The sequence below is a fragment of the Artibeus jamaicensis genome, unplaced genomic scaffold (assembly GCF_021234435.1).
Source record: "Artibeus jamaicensis isolate MK-2021 breed Jamaican fruit bat unplaced genomic scaffold, CSHL_Jam_final contig_478, whole genome shotgun sequence".
Classification (NCBI taxonomy): Eukaryota; Metazoa; Chordata; class Mammalia; order Chiroptera; family Phyllostomidae; genus Artibeus; species Artibeus jamaicensis.
Window position 1 is genome coordinate 152,950 of NW_026521855.1, and position 18,394 is coordinate 171,343.

Here is an 18,394-nt window from a genome sequence, read left to right on the forward strand (position 1 = left end):
TAAATTTATGTATTCTAGATTGTACAATAACTGGTGCATAATTGTTTATTACATTTTCTTATAATCCTTTGTATTTGTGTGGTGTCATTTGTTACTTCTCTTTCATTTCTGATTTTTTAGGGGTCTTCTTTTTTTGTGTTTTTTTATGAGTTTTATTAACTTTGTTTTACCAATCTTTACTTTTTCTCAAAGAATCAGCTCTTGAATGTGTTGATCTTTGTATTGTTAATTTTAAACTGTATTTTATTTTGTTCTGATCCTGATTCTTTCCTTCTATTCACTTTGGACTATATTTGTTGTTGTTTTTCTAGATCCGTTAAGTGTAATGTTAGATGGTTTATTTTAGGTTTTTCTTATTTTCTAATACAAGCCTTTTATGTTATGATTGCTTTAGCTGTGTCATGTAGATTTTGTTGTTCTGTGTTTATTTTCACTAATAATGGGAATACAGGAAGTTAGGAAGGTGGGACTTGTGTACTTCCATATACTGATTTTGTATGGAATGAAGTTCTTTACACAAGAAAGATGGCATATTTGGGCAGTGTGGGAAAAGGGCTGAGCACAAAAGGGATTCTGGCATCTATTGCTTTAATTTTGTCCCTGAAGTCACACAAATCAGTGTTTGCTTTTATGATTCTAGTCTGTCGTTATTTGCCCTTTTTCTGTATACCAGGGTGAGTGTCTGTCAATGAAATTTTTATTCTGGCCCTTTAAGAGGGCACATGGTTTTCTAGCCAGCTTTTCTACCTCCCTGACAAGCACATCCACAATGATTTTCACAGCCAGATATTACATGGGCTCCTTTTCTTGTCTGTGGTGCTCAGTATGAAGCTCCTCAGGAACATGTTAATAGTTGTGAGATATTGCTGTCTATTCTCATCCACTGCAGGCCAAGTCTTTCTATATTTCTGCCCTTCCTACCAGTCTCCATGTTGTTTCTTCTGAAAATTGTTAGTTATAAGATTTGTCTTTAGCTAGTATTCAGTTGTTTATTCACATTAATTATTCTATAATTACATTTTAATTCCAGTTTGATCGTGGAAAGATATGAGTGAAACATCCACCTATTTCACTGCCATCTTGGATCCTATCTTGTTTAATTTTGAGGTTGGGAAAGTTGCTGCCCCAAGTTTTTTTTTTAATGAAGATAATTTTTTGGAGTAGTTTAGGGTCACACAGAAATTTGGGAAAGATACAGGGGATTTCAAAACACCTTTTGTCCCCACCCATGTTAGTGTCACTTCCTGATTATTGGCATTCTCACCAAAATGGGAACTTTTGTTGCAATTAATTAACATACATTTATATTCAACCACTGGAACTTTATGAAGTTCATGCTTTATACTTGGTATAGTTTATTCCATTTGTTTGGCCCGATAGAAAATGACTTGTATCCAGCATTATAGTCTGATACGTTTTCACTGTATTAAGAATCCTCTGTGATCTGCCTGTTTATTATTCTTCCCTGTCACTGGCATCATCCTGGGTTCTTATAATCTCCCAGAATAGAAATCAGGAGAGATCACTAGAAACCGATGCAGTGCATTGGTCAGAAGGGAATCTGGGTCCTTCTGCATAACAGGTGAGAGTTCCACCTAACCACCAGAGGATTCTTGAGAACACCTAAGAGAGAAAACAAGGAGAGAGTTCCACAAAAATAATACTCAGGTGAAAGATTTATTAAAAAACTCAGAGGTCCAGGGAAACATTTCATAGGACAGAGAGAAAATTTGCTTTCCTAACTAAATCAGGGGGAACACTTTTAAAGAAGTTGCTGTGAAAAAGATGACATTTAAGTGAAATGTATAAGTGTGAAATCTAAGTCTAAAGAGACAGAATTCTTTGGCGCCTCTGCAGTGGAACTACATGCTTCTCGTACATCATGTGTGTCATTAACATGTTAAATCCCCATCCAGGGATTTGTTTTTAGCATTTTGGATGGTCACTGAAAGGACATTTTTTCTTGCAAGTTCATTGGCATGACTGAAAGGCACACAGCTTAAGTCCACAGAAGTAAATCTTAGTGGCCTTTAGTCTGGTTGCTAATTGGCTGTAAATTGCAATCACAATATGTAGCCTATTTATACTTACTTCATTCCCTTGGTGATACACCTTTAAGGTTTCTCCATGTCTTTTCTATGGCTGGCTATGTTCAAGTATTTTATTTTTAGAGAGATGGGGAAGAGAGAAGCATCAGTTTGTGGTTGCCTCTCATGTGTCCCTCACTGGGAATGTGGCCCACAATCCAGGCATGTGCCTTGACTGCAAATCAAACCAGCAGTGTTTTGGTTTGCAGGCTGGTGCTTAATCCACCAAGCCACACTGTTTGGGGCAGTTTGTTTCTTTTAGCACTGAATAATATTCCATGGTCTAATTGAACCACAATTTATTTATCTATTTACCTACCAAAGGATGTCACCTTTGCTCCTGCTAATGAACATTCCTGTTGAGGGTTTTTTTATAAAGATTTTACTTTTTTATCTTTAGAGGAGAAGGGAAGGAGAGAGGGAGAGAAATATCAATGTATGGTTGCCTCTCATGTGTCTCCTGCTGGGAACTGGCCTGCAACCCAGGCTTGTGCCCTGACTGGGAATCAAATCATGATCCTTTCTGTTCAGGTTTTTGTGTGGACATAATGTGTTTTTTAACTGCTTTGGGTAAATACCAAGTAGCATAATTGTTAGATCACATTTTAAGAGTATGTTTAGTTTTGTAAGAAACTGTCAGTTGTGGCTGTACCACTTTGTATGTCCAGCAGGAATGAGTGAAAATTCTTTTTGTATTTGGCATTGTCAGTGTTTAGATTTTGGCCTTTGTTTTCTCTCTCTTATTTTAATCCTTCCCTGAAGACTTTTTCCTGTTACTTTTTGAGTATACAGAGAGAGAGAGGTGGATAGACACATGAGGTGGATAGACATTGATGTGAGAGAGAAACATCAATTTGTTGCCTTCTGAGAAGGTTCAAGGCCTTAGAAGAGATTGAACCTTCTACCTGGGAATGTGCCCTAATTGTGAGTCAAACCTGAGCCCTATGTCCAAAGGATGTCACTCCAACCACCTGAGCTGAGCCGGGTTAGATTTTGGCCTTTCTAATAGATATGTACATTTAATTTACATTTTTGATGGCATGTGAAATGAAGCATCTTTCCGTATGCTTTTGACATCTGTATATCTTTGTTGGGGGGTGTCTGCTAGGGTTTATGGCCTGTTTTTTAGTTGTTTATTCTCTAAAATCTTGATATATTTTTAATAGGTCCTATATCACATTTGTCTTTGCAAATATATGTTTTCCAACACAGGAGTTTTCTGACTTGCAGTCTTCCTTTTAATCATGTATTAGTTCCAGGAGTTATTTCAGTTCTCTTCAGTTTTCTGCATAATTATGTCATCTCCAAGCAAAGACAGTTTTATGTTTTCAGTCTGTGTATTTTCTATTTGTATTTCTCATCATATTTCATTAGCTAGGACTTCCATTTAGATTATGATGTAGAACAATGGTGATTTTTTATCTTAGTGGGAAAGCATTGAGTTCCTTACCATTGAATAAGTTGTTAGTTGTAATGTTTTGTTTAATGTTCTTAGATTGAGTGAGTTCCTCTCTGTTCTCAATTTAGTGTGAGTTGCTTTATTTTTTTTTTAATTTTTTTTATTGATTATGCTGTTACAGTTGTTCTATTCCCCCCTTTATTCCCCCTCCACCCTACCCCCATCCCCACCATCACCCCCCCCTTTAGTTTATGACCGTGTGTCTCAAGTCCTTTAGATTCTATATTTCCCATGCTATTCTTGCCCCCCCATCTATTTTCTATCTACTGTCTATGCTACTTATTTTCTGTACCTTCTCCCCCCTTCTCCTCCTCCCACTCCCCTGTTGCTAACCCCTCCTTGAGATCTTCATTTCTATGTTTCCACTCCTGATCTAGCTGTCCTTTTAGTTTGCTTTCGTTTTAGGTGTGGTTGTTAATAACTGTGAGTTTGTTGTCCTTTCACTGTTCATGTTTCTTTAACTTCTTTTTCTTAGATAAGTCCCTTTAACATTTCATATAATAAAAGCTTGGTGATGATGAACTCCTTGAATTTGATCTTATCTGAGAAGCACCTTATCTGTCCTTCCATTTTAAATGAAAGTTTTGCTGGATAGAGCAATCTTGGTTGTAGGTCTTTAGATTTCATGACTTGGAATACCTCTGTCCAGCCCCTTCTTGCCTGTAAGGTCTCTTTTGAGAAATCAGCTGACAGTCTGATGGGGACTCCTTTGTAGGTGACTGTCCCCTTAGCTCTTGCTGCTTCTAGGATTCTCTCCTTCATTTTTATCTTGGCTAATGTAATTACGATGTGCCTTGGTGTGTTCTTTCTTGGGTCCAACTTCTTTGGTACTCTCTGAGCTTCCTGGATTTCCTGGAAGTCTATTTCCTTTGCCAGATTGGGGAAATTCTCCTTTATTATTTGTTCAAATAAGTTTTCCACTGGTGGCTGTGCCTTTCCCCCCTTCTGGTACCCCTATAATTTGGATGTTGGAGCGTTTAAAGATGTCCTGGAGGTTCCTAAGACTCTCCTCATTTCTTTGAATTCTTGCTTCTTCACTCTTTTCTGTTTGGCCATTATTTGGTTTCTTCTGGTCCACTCCATTGATTTGAGTCCCAGTTTCCTTTTCATTGCTATTGGTGTCCTGTGCAATTCCATTCATTTCAATTAGTTTCGCCTTCATATATTTGTCTAATTTGTCCGTATAATCAACCAGTTCTGTGAGGATCTTGATAACCAATGTTTAAACTGTGCGTCTGTGAGATTTGCTATTTCTTCATCGCTTAGATTTATTTCTGGGGCTCTGAGATCCTCCTGCGCCATTCTTGGTCTGTTCGGGCCCTTTAAGAAGTGGTGCCTTGGATTCCCAGGTCGCTGGGCTGTGACGCTGTATGTGGGGGCGTGGCTCGAGCGGGGAAATGGCGACCCCCTCTGCCGCTTCTCACAGCTGGGTACGGAGGAGCAGTGCCTTAGGTGGTTCACCTGGGCCGGTCTCAGAGTCGCTGGGTTATGACGCTGTATGTGGAGGTGGGGTCAGAGCAGGGAAATGGCGGCGCCCTCCACCGCCGCCTGCCGTGGGGACCTGCCGGCCCGGTCCAATCGCCCACTCCCTCGCCTGTCCACCCGTGCACAAATGCGCGACCTCAGTCAACACGCAGCCCCGGCCGGCTGTCTCCCCCGCGGTCGCTCACCCGGTTGCCCACGCGCGGTTGCCCACTGGGTCCAACCCTGCGCCTGGATTCCGCACCTGAGCCCGTCCGACCGAGCTTTCCCGTGCAACCCTGCTCCGCCAGCCGCTGGTCTCGCCCCCTACCGGTCAGGCTGAAGAATTTGTTGTTAACGGACTTCCGAAAAGTTCAATTTTCTGTGTTCTGGCTGTGTTTTCTGTTGCTAATATTAAGTTTTCTCTAATCTTGGTTGTGTGAGAAGGCACGGCACATCCACCCATGCCTCCATCTTGGCGGAAGTCCGAGTTGCTTTATTTTTAAATCATGAGAAGGTGTGTGATTTTGTCACATGCTTTTTAGTATCTATTGAAATGACCATGTGATTTTTATCTTTTTATTATATTGATATGATAGAGTACAATAAACCTTTTTTGAATGTCAAACCTTCTTTTCATTCCTGGGGTAAATTTTATTTGGTTGTCAAGTTATGAAAGAAACTCTGAGAAACTTAGTCCTTCTTACTAATGCAGTAATAAAGAATTACAGATTAGCTAGTCTGTTAGCATACAACCAGGATTTAGTGGTGATGTATTCTCTTGGAAGAAAACAGACCTTGCTGAGTTAGGGGAGAAAGGACAGAGGAGGGTGGTAAGACCAAGAAGAGCCTTTGTCCTGAGGACTTATATAGTTGGTGGGATGAGGGGGGGTGGTATAGAAGTTACATATTGATTGACAGATAAAGGTGGTGCTGGCTTTCCTGGACTAGGACTTGACTACCCAAAGGTATTAATGGGCTTCTTCCTTTAGTCACTGTGGGCCCTTTTGGGGCCTGAAAGGCCTTGGGGTGAAAGTTTCAAAGGCTTCCTTTCCTAGATAATGGAAAAGATACAGAGAACGTCAAGGACTGCTAGGATAGTGGGTAGGACCTTTATCCTTACTCCTCCCTGTCTTGGTTTGCTATCCATCATACCTAATAGTTACTGTTTTTATTTACTGTTTGATCCTTTGTTATAATTACTAGAAGTATGGACATGAGAGATACTGGTATGTGGTTGTGTTATAAGGTCTTTGGTTTGGGTTTTAGGAAAATCTGGTTTTATAACATGATTAAGGAAATATTTCCACTGTTTTTCCTTAGGTGTACTGCTGTTGTTTCCTTTTTATTTTGACTGAAAGTCTTTTGGGAACGAACAGATTCATAGACATTCTGATTCCATTGGGATCACAATATAGTTCCTTTTTTTTTGTTTTTTTTTAATTGCCTCCACTAATTCTAATGTGTTTTATATGATTTCTCTTTTATCTTTTTCATCTGTGTGCCTTTTTTTTAGTTTTTTGTTATCTTAGGCCTTTTGTGCCTTTATATGGATTAGAGAGCATGTCAGTAATCATCCTGAAATTAAATGAAAGCTAGTAGCACAGGTAATGTTCATTATGTGAAGGGAAATATTAGAAATAAGGCTTTGTTATAGCTGGGATTTTATTTTTCTGGAAAGTGAGCTGCATTTCGAGAACAAATTAGAAAATTCATTTTAATATGTAATAGCCTTACAAAAGTTCCATGAGATTTGCTTTATGAGGGAGATCAAACTGATTAAAGTAATTGCCAATGTTTTACATTTGTTTAAATGCAAAAGCAACATTGGGTATGGTTTATACAGCTGATGCCCTGTAGATCACTTATTTCTATTATAATTTTCATTATTCCCATGGTAATTATTAGTGTGTAAACTAAATTGTTCAGTGTTTATATTGCTGTTTACGGAGAAGCAGACATGATGAACATGTTATATTAAAAATATTATCTGTTTTAGATTTTTAAAGGGACATAATTTGACTAATAATTATTTTACCCATTTCAGCATTATCTGCATATCAGAGATACCACAATTTGCAGTCTGACTACTGGAAGGTTAGTACATATTTAAATACCTGTTTTGTTTTTTCATTTGTGGTCAAATAATGCAAAATATTAACCATAAGTAAGGTACGTGAGAAGGGGAGAAGGTATTATTTTGTTCTGACTATTTATCTCAGATATCTGGTAAGTTCATGGTTGTGAATAAATGAATGGATGAAGGATGAATGATGAAGGATGAGATAAAAATTGACTCAGCCTGAAAACTAATGACCATTCCTCCTTTTTATAGTTTCTGTATGATTGCAGCTCTAGGAAGAGTTTAAACTTAATTTTAGGACCTGTGTAAATAAAGAATTATGTTTACAGATGAATTATTCTCTTTGTTATTTACTTTAATGTGTGAAGTTAAAGCATCATATTAATCTTTCACAGCATGTATAATTTCAAGAGTGGTACAACTAGCTAAGTGGATTGCTTTTTTAAAAATGTGCTATTAATGTTATAGGATGTAACCTATAATATTAGTATTAGATTACTAAGTAATTAAATATTATTTAATGATATTTATATTTAATAGTAGCAATAAAAGTAATAGTAATATTAGTAAGTAATGTTGTTAGAAAAACCATCGCTCCTGGGTGTCTTGTTACTCTGGTGGTTCTTTGCCCTAACACCCATAGGAATTGTGGCTCTTAATGCCAGAATTTGGTTAAAAAAAAAAATCTTTACCAAAGTTTACCAAAACACTTTAATTAAGTAGAAAGGAACAACTTGATTAAAAGTTATACAGTTTTAGCCCTGGCTGGTGTAGCTCAGTGGATTGAGCGCGGGCCTGTGAAGCAAAGGTTCTCTGGTTCGATTCCCAGTCAGGGCACATGCCTGGGTACACATGAGAGACAACCACACATTGATGTTTCTTTCCCTCTCTTTCTTCTTACCTTCCCCCCTTGTCTGAAAATAAATAAATAAAATATTTTAAAAAATAAATAAAAGTTATACAGTTTTAGAAAATTGGTGGAATTACACTGTTATATCTTACTCCCTGAGGTGAAAATACACCAATAAACACATAGTCCTGACCTCCCTTGTTTGTCCAGTGGGGCCAGTCTCAGAGCATGCTAGTCAGAAGTACCACTGTCCAGGACCAAAAAATAAAGTCTACTGCTCACTTCTCCTGATACTCCAGGTAATCCATGCTCAACTAGACAGGTCTCCTGAGGCTCCCAAACACCGTCAGCTGTATCTTGCATCTCTAGTACTTAATCCAATATCATGTGGCAGCTCCTCAGGGCTCACCAGTGAGAGAGAGTCCTTTTACCTCTTTCCTTCCCATGTGGTCCCCCATTATCTCACACTGTACCTGTCCCACTTGGCAGCCTGCCTTTTTGTTTAAATCCCAGACTTGAACCTCCTACAGTAACTCCATATGACTCCTCCCACAATATGCCACATCTGCTAGCATTCCCATATTCTGTGCCTTCCTTGGCTACCACAGTAGCAGGCATGGCTCCGTGCAGGCATGGCTCCGTGCTACCTGAGCAGGCATGGCTCCGTGTCCTGGAGATAATCATCCCAGGTACATCATGGGTCAAAGTCATACCCATCTCCCTGAGGCAGGCAGACTATTCAGCATTTCTGTGACACTAACCAGCTGTTAACTGCTGTGCCAAAAAACAATCCCTGTGTTACTACTTTTCCCAGTCCCCAAGCTTGGGTCATTTTGGGGCTTCTCAGCCTACATGCCATTCTAAACTTCATTCCATTCCTGTTACAATAGGAGGATTACTTACATAGTGCTGTATGAATGAAAGGAGAAATTAGGTTATCCAAAGACTTTGAAAACAAGTGTGTTAATGCCTAGTGTAGGTAAAAGCATTGCTAGTTTTTGTGAATTACTTATGGTGGATACAAACAATTAAAAATGAAGACTACTTAATCCAAAAATATTTGTGTAAATTTATGTTAAGGTGTTTTTTGGATGAGATAATTAAAACATAATAATACATTCATCACACATAACACCAATTTGAAGAGTACCATTCAGTGGACATGCAACACAAGTTGTGTATCTATTACCAGATTGAATTTTAAGAGTATTTTGTTTGTTTTTAAAAGAAATCCAGTATTGTCTCTCTCAATTTTCATAACACCTCCCATAAATAACCAATAATATATCCTTTTGTGTCTTAATGTTTGCTTAGATTTGATTTGCTTTTATTCACTTACCATGTTTATTGTACCACATATCAAAAGTATTTTATTCTTTTTATGGCTATAAATTCCAGTACATGAATATTTATTTTATTTATATTACATTTTTTGTTAATGGAACCTTGTATTTACTTCTTGGCCATGATGAATTCTGTTGCAATGACTACTTCTGTTCATATTTTTTAAATACATATTTATATTTGTGTGTGTGTTTATATACCTAAGAGTGGATTTTGTGAGATTACACAGTAATCTAAAATTTGATGGTCTGTGACTAATTTTTAAAGTGACTGTGCCATGTTCCAGTCTCATACCGAGTATATCAAGACCCATTTCTCAATCTTGACAACACTCAATATTTATGCCTTAACAAAATTTTTACTATCTTATTAAGTGTGAAATGGTTTTTCACCAGTTTTTATTTTTTATTGCTTAATATTATTTCTGAACATACTGTTTATCATTCATTGTGTATTATTTTTGGGAAACATCTGCATATTTCTATTTAATTGGTTTTATTAATTTGGAGAGTTACTTGTATACCTAGTTCATTTGTAGGTGTTTTCTCTAGTTCTTTTCTTTGTGTTTTGACTTTAGTTAGAATCCTTTGAGGCACAAAAGTTCAATGTTATGATCAACTCCCATGTATTTTTCTTTGCTTGTTTGGGTGCTTGTGCTTTTGGTGACATATATCAATTACCAATCCAAAATCTTAAAAGATCTATCGCTATTTTATTAACTGAATTTATCAGGGTGACATTAGTTCTTAAAATTACACAGATTTTAGGTGTTCAATTCTATAATAAATTTGTTTCTGTATTGTACGTGTTCACCACCCAGAGTCAAGTCTTTGTTTATCATAATTTAACCCCATTTATGCTCTTCTGCTTCCTCTCATACCCACTTCTTCTGGTTTTTTAGAGACTTTCACAGATAAACCTTTTATTCTTAGCTCCTTGATCATTTTGAGTTACTTCTTGTATATGGTGTGAGATCAAGTTCTAAGTTCATTATTTCCGTGTGGCTGTCTTTAGCTGTCCTAGTACTCTTTGTTGACAAGAATATTTTCTCCATTTGGATTGTCTTAACACCACTGTCACAGTTCTCTTGGATGTAGCTGTGTGAACTTGTTATAACTAATAGAACTATCTCCCAGTTCTATTCCATTTCTAAAATTTCTATCCCTGGGCCATTTCTACACAGTTTGCATCATGTTTCTTCATGTCACTTGTATTTTTGAATCTAAATATTGTCTCACTCGCAACATATACATATTTGAGTCATTTTATTACAAATAAAATTCTTATAATTTCACTTTTCAAATGTTCATTGATTGTATGTAAAATTGAGGCTGATTTTTGTTTATAAATATTGTAATAGCAACCTTGCTGAACTCATCAGATCTGATAGTTTTTAATGGATTATTTTGTGTTTCCTACATCATGATATTGGAAAATAGAGATAGCTTCATCTCCTTTTCTGTGGTTGTCCTTTTAGTGGTTTCAGTTATCCATGGTCTGAAAATACCGAAAGAAAAATTTTAGAAATAAACAATGGTAAGATTTAAATTATGAACCATTCTAGATACCATGCTGGTATCTTGCACTATCCTACTTTGTTTCGCATAGAATGTGATTTCTCTCTTTGTTCACATATTTACTTGCCTATTAGATACTTAATGGCAACTGTGTCAGTTATCAGAGAAAGTGCTGTCCTTTAAAGAGGTAAAGTGAAAGCTCTCAACTTGTTCTGATGAGATTGCTAAGCTTTAGTAATACAGCTTCTATTAAATTGTGGGGAAGGAAAAAGAAATTTAGTTTTGCTCTTGCACCTAAAACTGCAAAAGTCATAACCACTTCTGTGAATATATTCAAATAGAAACACTAATCTGAAAGAATAAATGCACCACTCTCTTCACTGCAGTATTATTTATAATGTACAAAATCTGGAAGCAGCCTAGGTGCTCATGAGTTAGATGGTTGGATAAAAAAGCTGTGGAACATATGTACAGTGCACTATTATTTGTACATAAAAAAAAAGATTAAAGTCATACCCATTGTGACAATGTGGGTGAACCTGGAGAGTATTATGCTAAGTGAAAGGAAGATAAATACCATATCCCATATGGTAAATACCACATCCCAATGTTCTCCATCTCCCTCCCATTCCACATTCCTTAGTTGTTGTCCATGTGTCCTTTATACTAGTTTCAGTTTATGACAATGTATATTTCTGATGTGTTGTAATGAAATGAGGTGAATGACAGGAAATTGTGCCAGTGTTCCACTACTTGAACACAAGCTTGTGTTGAAGAGTTGCTTGGACACAAACACTGAAATACCTCAGCAGTGGATCTTGTAACCAATATGGCTACCAAGTGACCAGTGAATAGGGAGTGTACATGAGGGGTGAGCCAGAAATCAGAATTATCTTCTGGAGAGTGGGTCCCTGATAGGCTTTTTCCACTAGGTGAGTGTTCTAGGAACCCACCTGTATCCATGTACCATCTGGCAGTGGTATAATGGCAATGGTATGAGAGATTGTCTTTCATGTCAGTGAATTGTTTTTGAAGACTCTTTTAATGTAGTTGCCACACTCATAGTGGGTGATTAACAAATAGAGCTGCCCGCCAAGTACTGAGTGTTCATCACTTTTTTTTTAAAGATTTTATTTATTTATTTTTAGAGAGGAAGGGGGAAGGAGAAAGGGAGAGAAACATCAATGTATGGTTGCCTTTTGTGCATCCCCTGCTGGGAATTGGCCTGCAGGGAACCGGCCTGCATCCCTGGCATGTGCCCTGACTGGGAATCGAACCACAATTGTCTAGTTCAACAGGCCCGCACTCAATCCACGGTGCTACACCAGCCAGGGCTTGTTCATAACTTTTTGACCAATGAATGATATGACCCCTATGTTCCACCCTCCCTATTCACCCAGTCTGGCCCTAAGCTACATCTTTATTTTGTTTCCCTGATGAAAAAAGTTCTCCAAAGGAAACATTTTGTGAATAGGGAGAAACAAACAAACAAAAAAAACAGCAGAAGCACTAACAGGCATTAAAATTGATGAGTTGAAAAATGGTTTTGAGCAGCAGAAAAAATGTCTCGATAGGCACTTTGACAGTGACTTAAGTTTAAACATATAAAAGTAAATACAGTTTTTAATAAACAATTTCTGGGGTTATGGAGTTACCCCTAGGATACTTTGCAGACCCTTGACAAAGTGATGATTCATGTCCTGGAAGGATTTGATGACAGCATAAGCTTTTATCACACCCCTCAGGACAGGATGCAATTTAAAATTAATAAATTGTTTATTTCTGGAATTTTTCATTTAATATTTTGGATCTGTGTTGGCCATAGATAATGAAACTGAGAAGTGCAAACCATAGACAAGGGGAACTTTGCATATTCATTGCTTTTCATCTTTCAAAAATCAAAATGGTGGTTTTTAAAAATTCTCACCTGAGCACATGTGTGTTGATTTTAGAGAGCAGCAGGGAGGGAAGAAACATTGATATAAGACAGAAACATTAATTGATTTGCCTCCCTTGCCTCCTGCACACCCTGGCCCCTCACCTTCCCCCCACGGCCCTCCCACACCATCTGACCTTAGTTCGAACTCTCAACCTTTGGTTTACAGGGTGTTGCTCCAACTGAGCCACATTGTAGGACAAAATGTGTTTTTTCACCTAAATTATGTCTCTTGAAAACTATATATAGTTTGATTTTTTTTCTGGTTTTATAGCCAGAAAACTATTCTTGTTTGATCTTGTTTAACATTACTATTCATATATTAGATTTTATCTGTTATTCTACTTTACTTTTCTTTTTTAAAAATATTATTTGGAACTTCCGCCAAGATGGAGGCATAGGTGGATATCCGTGCCTTCTCACACAACCAACTTTAGAGACAACTAAATATTAGCAACAGAAAACACAGCCAGAACACAGACAATTGAACTTTTCGGAAGTCTGTTAACAACAAATTCTTCAGTCTGCCCGGTAAGGGGCAAAACCAGCAGCTGGTGGAGCGGGGTTGCACAGGAAAACTCGGTCAGATGGACTCAGGAGCGCAGAATCCAGGCGCAGAGTTGGACCTAGTGAACAACCAAGCGAGCTACCGTGGGGAAACAGCAAGGGAGCAGGGCTGCGGGTTGACGGTAGTACGGCATTTGTGCGCGGATAGACAAGCGAGGGAGTGGACGATTGGACCAGGACCCAGCCTGTCCCCCGCGGCAAGCAGCAGCAGAGGGCACCGCCATTTTCCCGCTCTGACTCTACCTCCACATACAGCGTCATAACCCAGCCACTCTGAGTGGCCCGGCCCTGGTGAACCACCTAAGGCTCCGCTCCTACCCAGAGGTGCAAAACAGCAGAGGGTGCCCCCATTTCCCTGTTCTGACCACGCCCCCACATACAGTGTCACAACCCAGCAACCTGGGAGTCCAAGGCTCCACTCCTCACACTTAAAGGGTGCAAACAGACCAAAAATGGCTCAAGAAGATCTCAAGGCCCCAGAGCCTATAAATCTAAGTGATGAAGAAATAGCAAAACTCTCAGACGCACAGTTTAAAACACTGGTGATCAGGATCCTCACAGAAGTTGTTGATTATAGCCACAAATTAGACACATATATGAAGGCGAAACTAATTGAAATGAATGGAATTGCACAGGACACTAGTAGCAATGAAAAGGAAACTGGGACTCAAATCAATGGAGTGGACCAGAAGAAAGCAAATAATGGCCAAACAGAAAAGAGTGAAGAAGCAAGAATTCAAAGAAATGAGGAGAGTCTTAGGAACCTCCAGGACATCTTTAAATGCTCCAACATCCGAATTATAGGGGTACCAGAAGGGGGAAAGGCACAGCCACCAGTGGAAAACTTATTTGAACAAATAGTAAAGGAGAATTTCCCCAATCTAGCAAAGGAAATAGACTTCCAGGAAATCCAGGAAGCTCAGAGAGTCCCAAAAAAGTTAGACCCAAGAAGGAACACACCAAGGCACATCATCATTACATAAGCCAAAATTAAAATGAAGGAGAGAATCCTAGAAGCAGCAAGAGCTAAGGGGACAGTCACCTACAAAGAAGTCCCCATAAGACTGTCAGCAGATTTCTAAAAGAGACCTTACAGGCAAGAAGGGGCTGGAAAGAAGTATTCCAAGTCATGAAATCCAAAGACCTACATCCAAGATTGCTCTATCCAGCAAAACTTTCATTTAGAATGGAAGGACAGATAAAGTGCTTCTCAGATAAGATCAAATCCAAGGAGCTCATCATCACCAAGCCGTTATTATATGAAATGTTAAAGGGACTTAGCTAAGAAAAAGAAGTTAAAGAAACATGAACAGTGAAAGGACAACAAACTCACAGTTATTAACAACCACACCTAAAACAAAAGCAAAGTAAAAGGACAGCTAGATCAGGAGCAGAAACATAGAAATGAAGATCTCAAGGAGGGTTAGCAACAGGGGAGTGGGAGGAGGAGAAGGGGGGAGAAGGTTCAGAAAATAAGTAGCATAGACAGTAGGTAGAAAATAGATGGGGGGGGCAAGAATAGCATAGGAAATATAGAATCTAAAGAACTTGAGACACATGGTCATAAACTAAAGGGGGGGTAATGGTGGGGACAGGTGGGGTAGGGTGGAAGGGAATGAAGGGGGGAATAGAACAACTATAACAGCATAATCAATAAAAAAATTAAAAAATATATTATTTATTTGTTTGTATTTAGAGAGGGGAAGAGGGAGAGAGAGGAGAGAAACATCAATGTGTGGTTGCCTCTCTCATGCCCCAACTGGGAACCTGACCTGCTACTACTCTTGTGCCCTGACTAGGAATGAAATCAGTGGCCCTTTGGATTGTAGGCCTGTACTCAGGCAATTGAGCCACACAACCTAGGGCTACTTTTATTTTCAATGTGTATATTTTTCACCTCTGTTCTTGTTTTACTGCCTTCTTTTGTATGAAACATTTTTTAAAGTTAATTGTTTTGTTTTATTAATTATAATTTTTAGCTTTATTTCCTTACTGATTGTTTCAGGGCTTACCATATATGTAAAGTTAAATGAATTTACCTTCATTTATACTAGTATAATTGCCATAAGATATGGAAATGTAACCATAATATAGCTTTATGCACTTTTTATTCGTCTTCCATTTTTATGCACATTGTGTTGATAAATACTGTAACCCCAACAGATATATTACAGTATATACACTGCAGTGTTTAATATTAACATGTACCTTGTTGATTTTTTTAATTTAAAAAGGAGAGATTATATTTTTGGCTTTTCTGTTTGATCATCCTCACCCAGAGACATGCCTATTAACTTTAGAGGGAAGGGGGAGGGAAAGGAGAGGGCAGAGAGAGAAAGGAAGAAAAACATTGATGTGAGAGAGATGGATTGTTTGTTTGCCATGTGTACCCCAACTTGAACTACACCCACAATCCAGGCATGTATGCTGACCAGGAACTTGAACCAGTGACCTTTGGTTTATGAAAGAATCCCACAAGCAACTGAGTCACATCAGCCACAGCTGTTTTTTTTTTTTTTTTTTTTCATTTTTCTTAGTTAGCTGTTTTAATTGCTGCTTCTGACTTTCTTCACTTCTTCTTATATATTTGACTTGTTATTTAGAATAATTTCTTTAGCCCAAGGCAGCTTTGCTCCCCTACCTCAATTGTCCTGTCAGTAATACACTGATACATTGGTATGTATTTAAGGCCCAAGAATATAATTATACAGAGAGTGATTAAAGAGTTGGCTTTTAAATCAGTTTGGAGAAGAAATACAAAGCACACTCAATTATGTTAATTCATGGAATGGAAGATTTTTGATTTACATTTTTGGTGAGCACTGCCTTTTTGGGGGGTGCTATAATAATATCAGGGAAAATGAGGCACTAATCTATTGAAGTTCTTTTGTGATTGTTGATGCTTTCAAGATTTTCTCCTTATCTTTGATTTCCTTCCTTCCTTGCTTCCTTCCTTCCTTCCTGTCTTTCTTCCTGTTTACTCTCTCTCCCCCTTCCCTCCCTCTCTTCTTCTCCTTCACCCCTCCATTCCTGCCTGGCAGCCAGCCAATTTTCCTTCCTTCCTTCCTTCCTTCCTTCCTTCCTTCCTTCCTTCCTTCCTTCCTTCCTTCCTTCCTTCCTTTCTTCCTTCCTTCCTTCCTTCCTTCCTGTTTACTCAGTGTACCTATGAATCTTTTTGTTTATTCCAGTTGGAGTTAGTTAGGTTGTTCATATGCAAATCAAAGTTTTTTTCTGAAGTTTTCATTAATTTTTATTGGTGTTTGAAATGTTTTTTCTTTACTATCCTGTCTTCTGGCATTCCATGCAGATGTGTTGGTACACTCCATGGTGTACCATGTTCCTCTTTCTTCTCTCCTCTCCCTCTTCCTCTTTTTCTTTTTGTTGGTGGCATGTAATCTGTCATATAAATATATTTACTCATTCATTCTGCCCACTTCAGATATACACTAACTTCATTAGTTATTAGAGACCTCTAAATTCATTTAGTTATTTTTAACTACAGAATATCCATTTGACTTCTTAAAATAATTTTTTGCATTTGTATTTTTATTTGGACAGACCTTACCACCATAATTTATGTATATGAAATGCTTTAGTTATTGAATATATCTATAAATGGTTAAGTTAGGTTTGCTAAACCAGTGATTTGGTTATTCTCACAAGAAGCATCTATTGCCTTTTTTCCATTATATGTCTGAATATTGTGTCTCTGTATATCTTATAATACTAACTTGGAAATGTGATTCATACAGTATATTAATGCACTATATTAATTTTGAGTTCTGGTAATTGCATTTCCCCCTATGGCCTTGTATTTTTCTCCTTTATTTGATTAATGAATGCATGCAATATTTTTATGAAGTATATTTCCTTCCTGCATAAGGAAGCTTATTGATACTCTTGTTTGGAAGGTAATAGTCTCAAGCATATATGCAGCATGTCCTTGAATGACAATGGGCTATCTTTAATTTTATATTTTTTCTTGCTATATGACTAGCTGTAAAGCTCTTCTAATTGTATTATATGGTGTTTAGTTTTTGTGTAGACCTTCAGGACATATGTTTTCTACAGATTATTCTAATTAAATTTTGGCTTCTTAGCAGGAAGAATTTTAGAAGTTATTGTTTGAGATTTTTATTGAGTTCCTACATACTGCTTTTGCTAGTTGTCTCTTTTTATAGTCTTGTATGTATAAACTCTGTGGCATGTTGATTCCCATTTTTGTCTCAATTATAATATATAGGTTATTGCTCATGTGCTATGAAGCCATTCTTCTATATTGTTTGGGTGTTCTATAACTAAACTCAGTTCACTTCTACTTGGGGTTGGTGTCAGACTCTAAAGGTTAAGTGCTTTATCCCACAAGATTACCTTTTTCTCTCCCAACATCAAGTGCAGGGCATCACCCGTGTTTCTGACTGACTGTGGATGTGAGATTCCCACAATGCCTTTATTAAGAGCTGTGACTCTTACATCTCAGACAAAAACGTTACTCCCTACGTCACTAGTTTTGTTGTAAAAGAAGATTGTTCAGAAACAGCCAGATTCAAGAATGGAAATACATAGGGAAGAGTAGAGGGAAGGGTCATGCAGCTAAAATGTTTTCCGTACTTCACATTCTCCCTGTATTTTCACATGTGTAGAAGTGGTAAATTTCTTCAGACCCACCTTTTCGGTTTTTGTGCGAAGTTTTTTACACACGTGTGGTTGATTATTGTTGGTCATTACTTAGTGTCCAGTCCCTCGCTCCTCAGAGTTTAGAATTAGGGTGAGCCTGAAAATTTCAAACCTATCACATGGTTGTTTCTTCCAGTGGTCAACCCCCATCCTTATATGACGTTGGAACGTTGCAAAATTTTCCTCATTATTATAACAAAAGACACATTCATTGCTCTTACCACTTAGAAAATGTTGAGGATTTCAGGGGCTTTATGGCAGAAATGAGGTCCAACACCTACATATTTCTTCTTGTAAAACAGTATCATAAGGTTTTTATTACTTCTAATGTATCTTAACAGTTACTTCCATGTTACTTTTTACGAAAATGTCCACTGCTTTTTAGAGTGCCCTTACGCTTATATTTCAAGACA

The 18,394-nt window shown here is 37.8% G+C and overlaps 1 protein-coding gene across 12 annotated transcripts in view; it reads left to right on the forward strand.

Annotated features, from left to right (window-relative positions):
* Positions 1-18,394, forward strand: part of LOC128627868 (lysine-specific demethylase 6A-like) — a 235,619-nt gene that overhangs the window by 42,914 nt on the left and 174,311 nt on the right. For 11 of the 12 annotated variants that reach the window (XM_053668197.1, XM_053668198.1, XM_053668184.1 and 8 more), the window contains one exon: positions 7,055-7,104. The exons of the other annotated variant lie outside the window; for it this stretch is intronic. In XM_053668197.1, the coding sequence (XP_053524172.1) occupies positions 7,055-7,104 (50 nt within the window). The remainder of the gene's footprint in view (positions 1-7,054; positions 7,105-18,394) is intronic. 12 annotated transcript variants of the gene reach the window in all.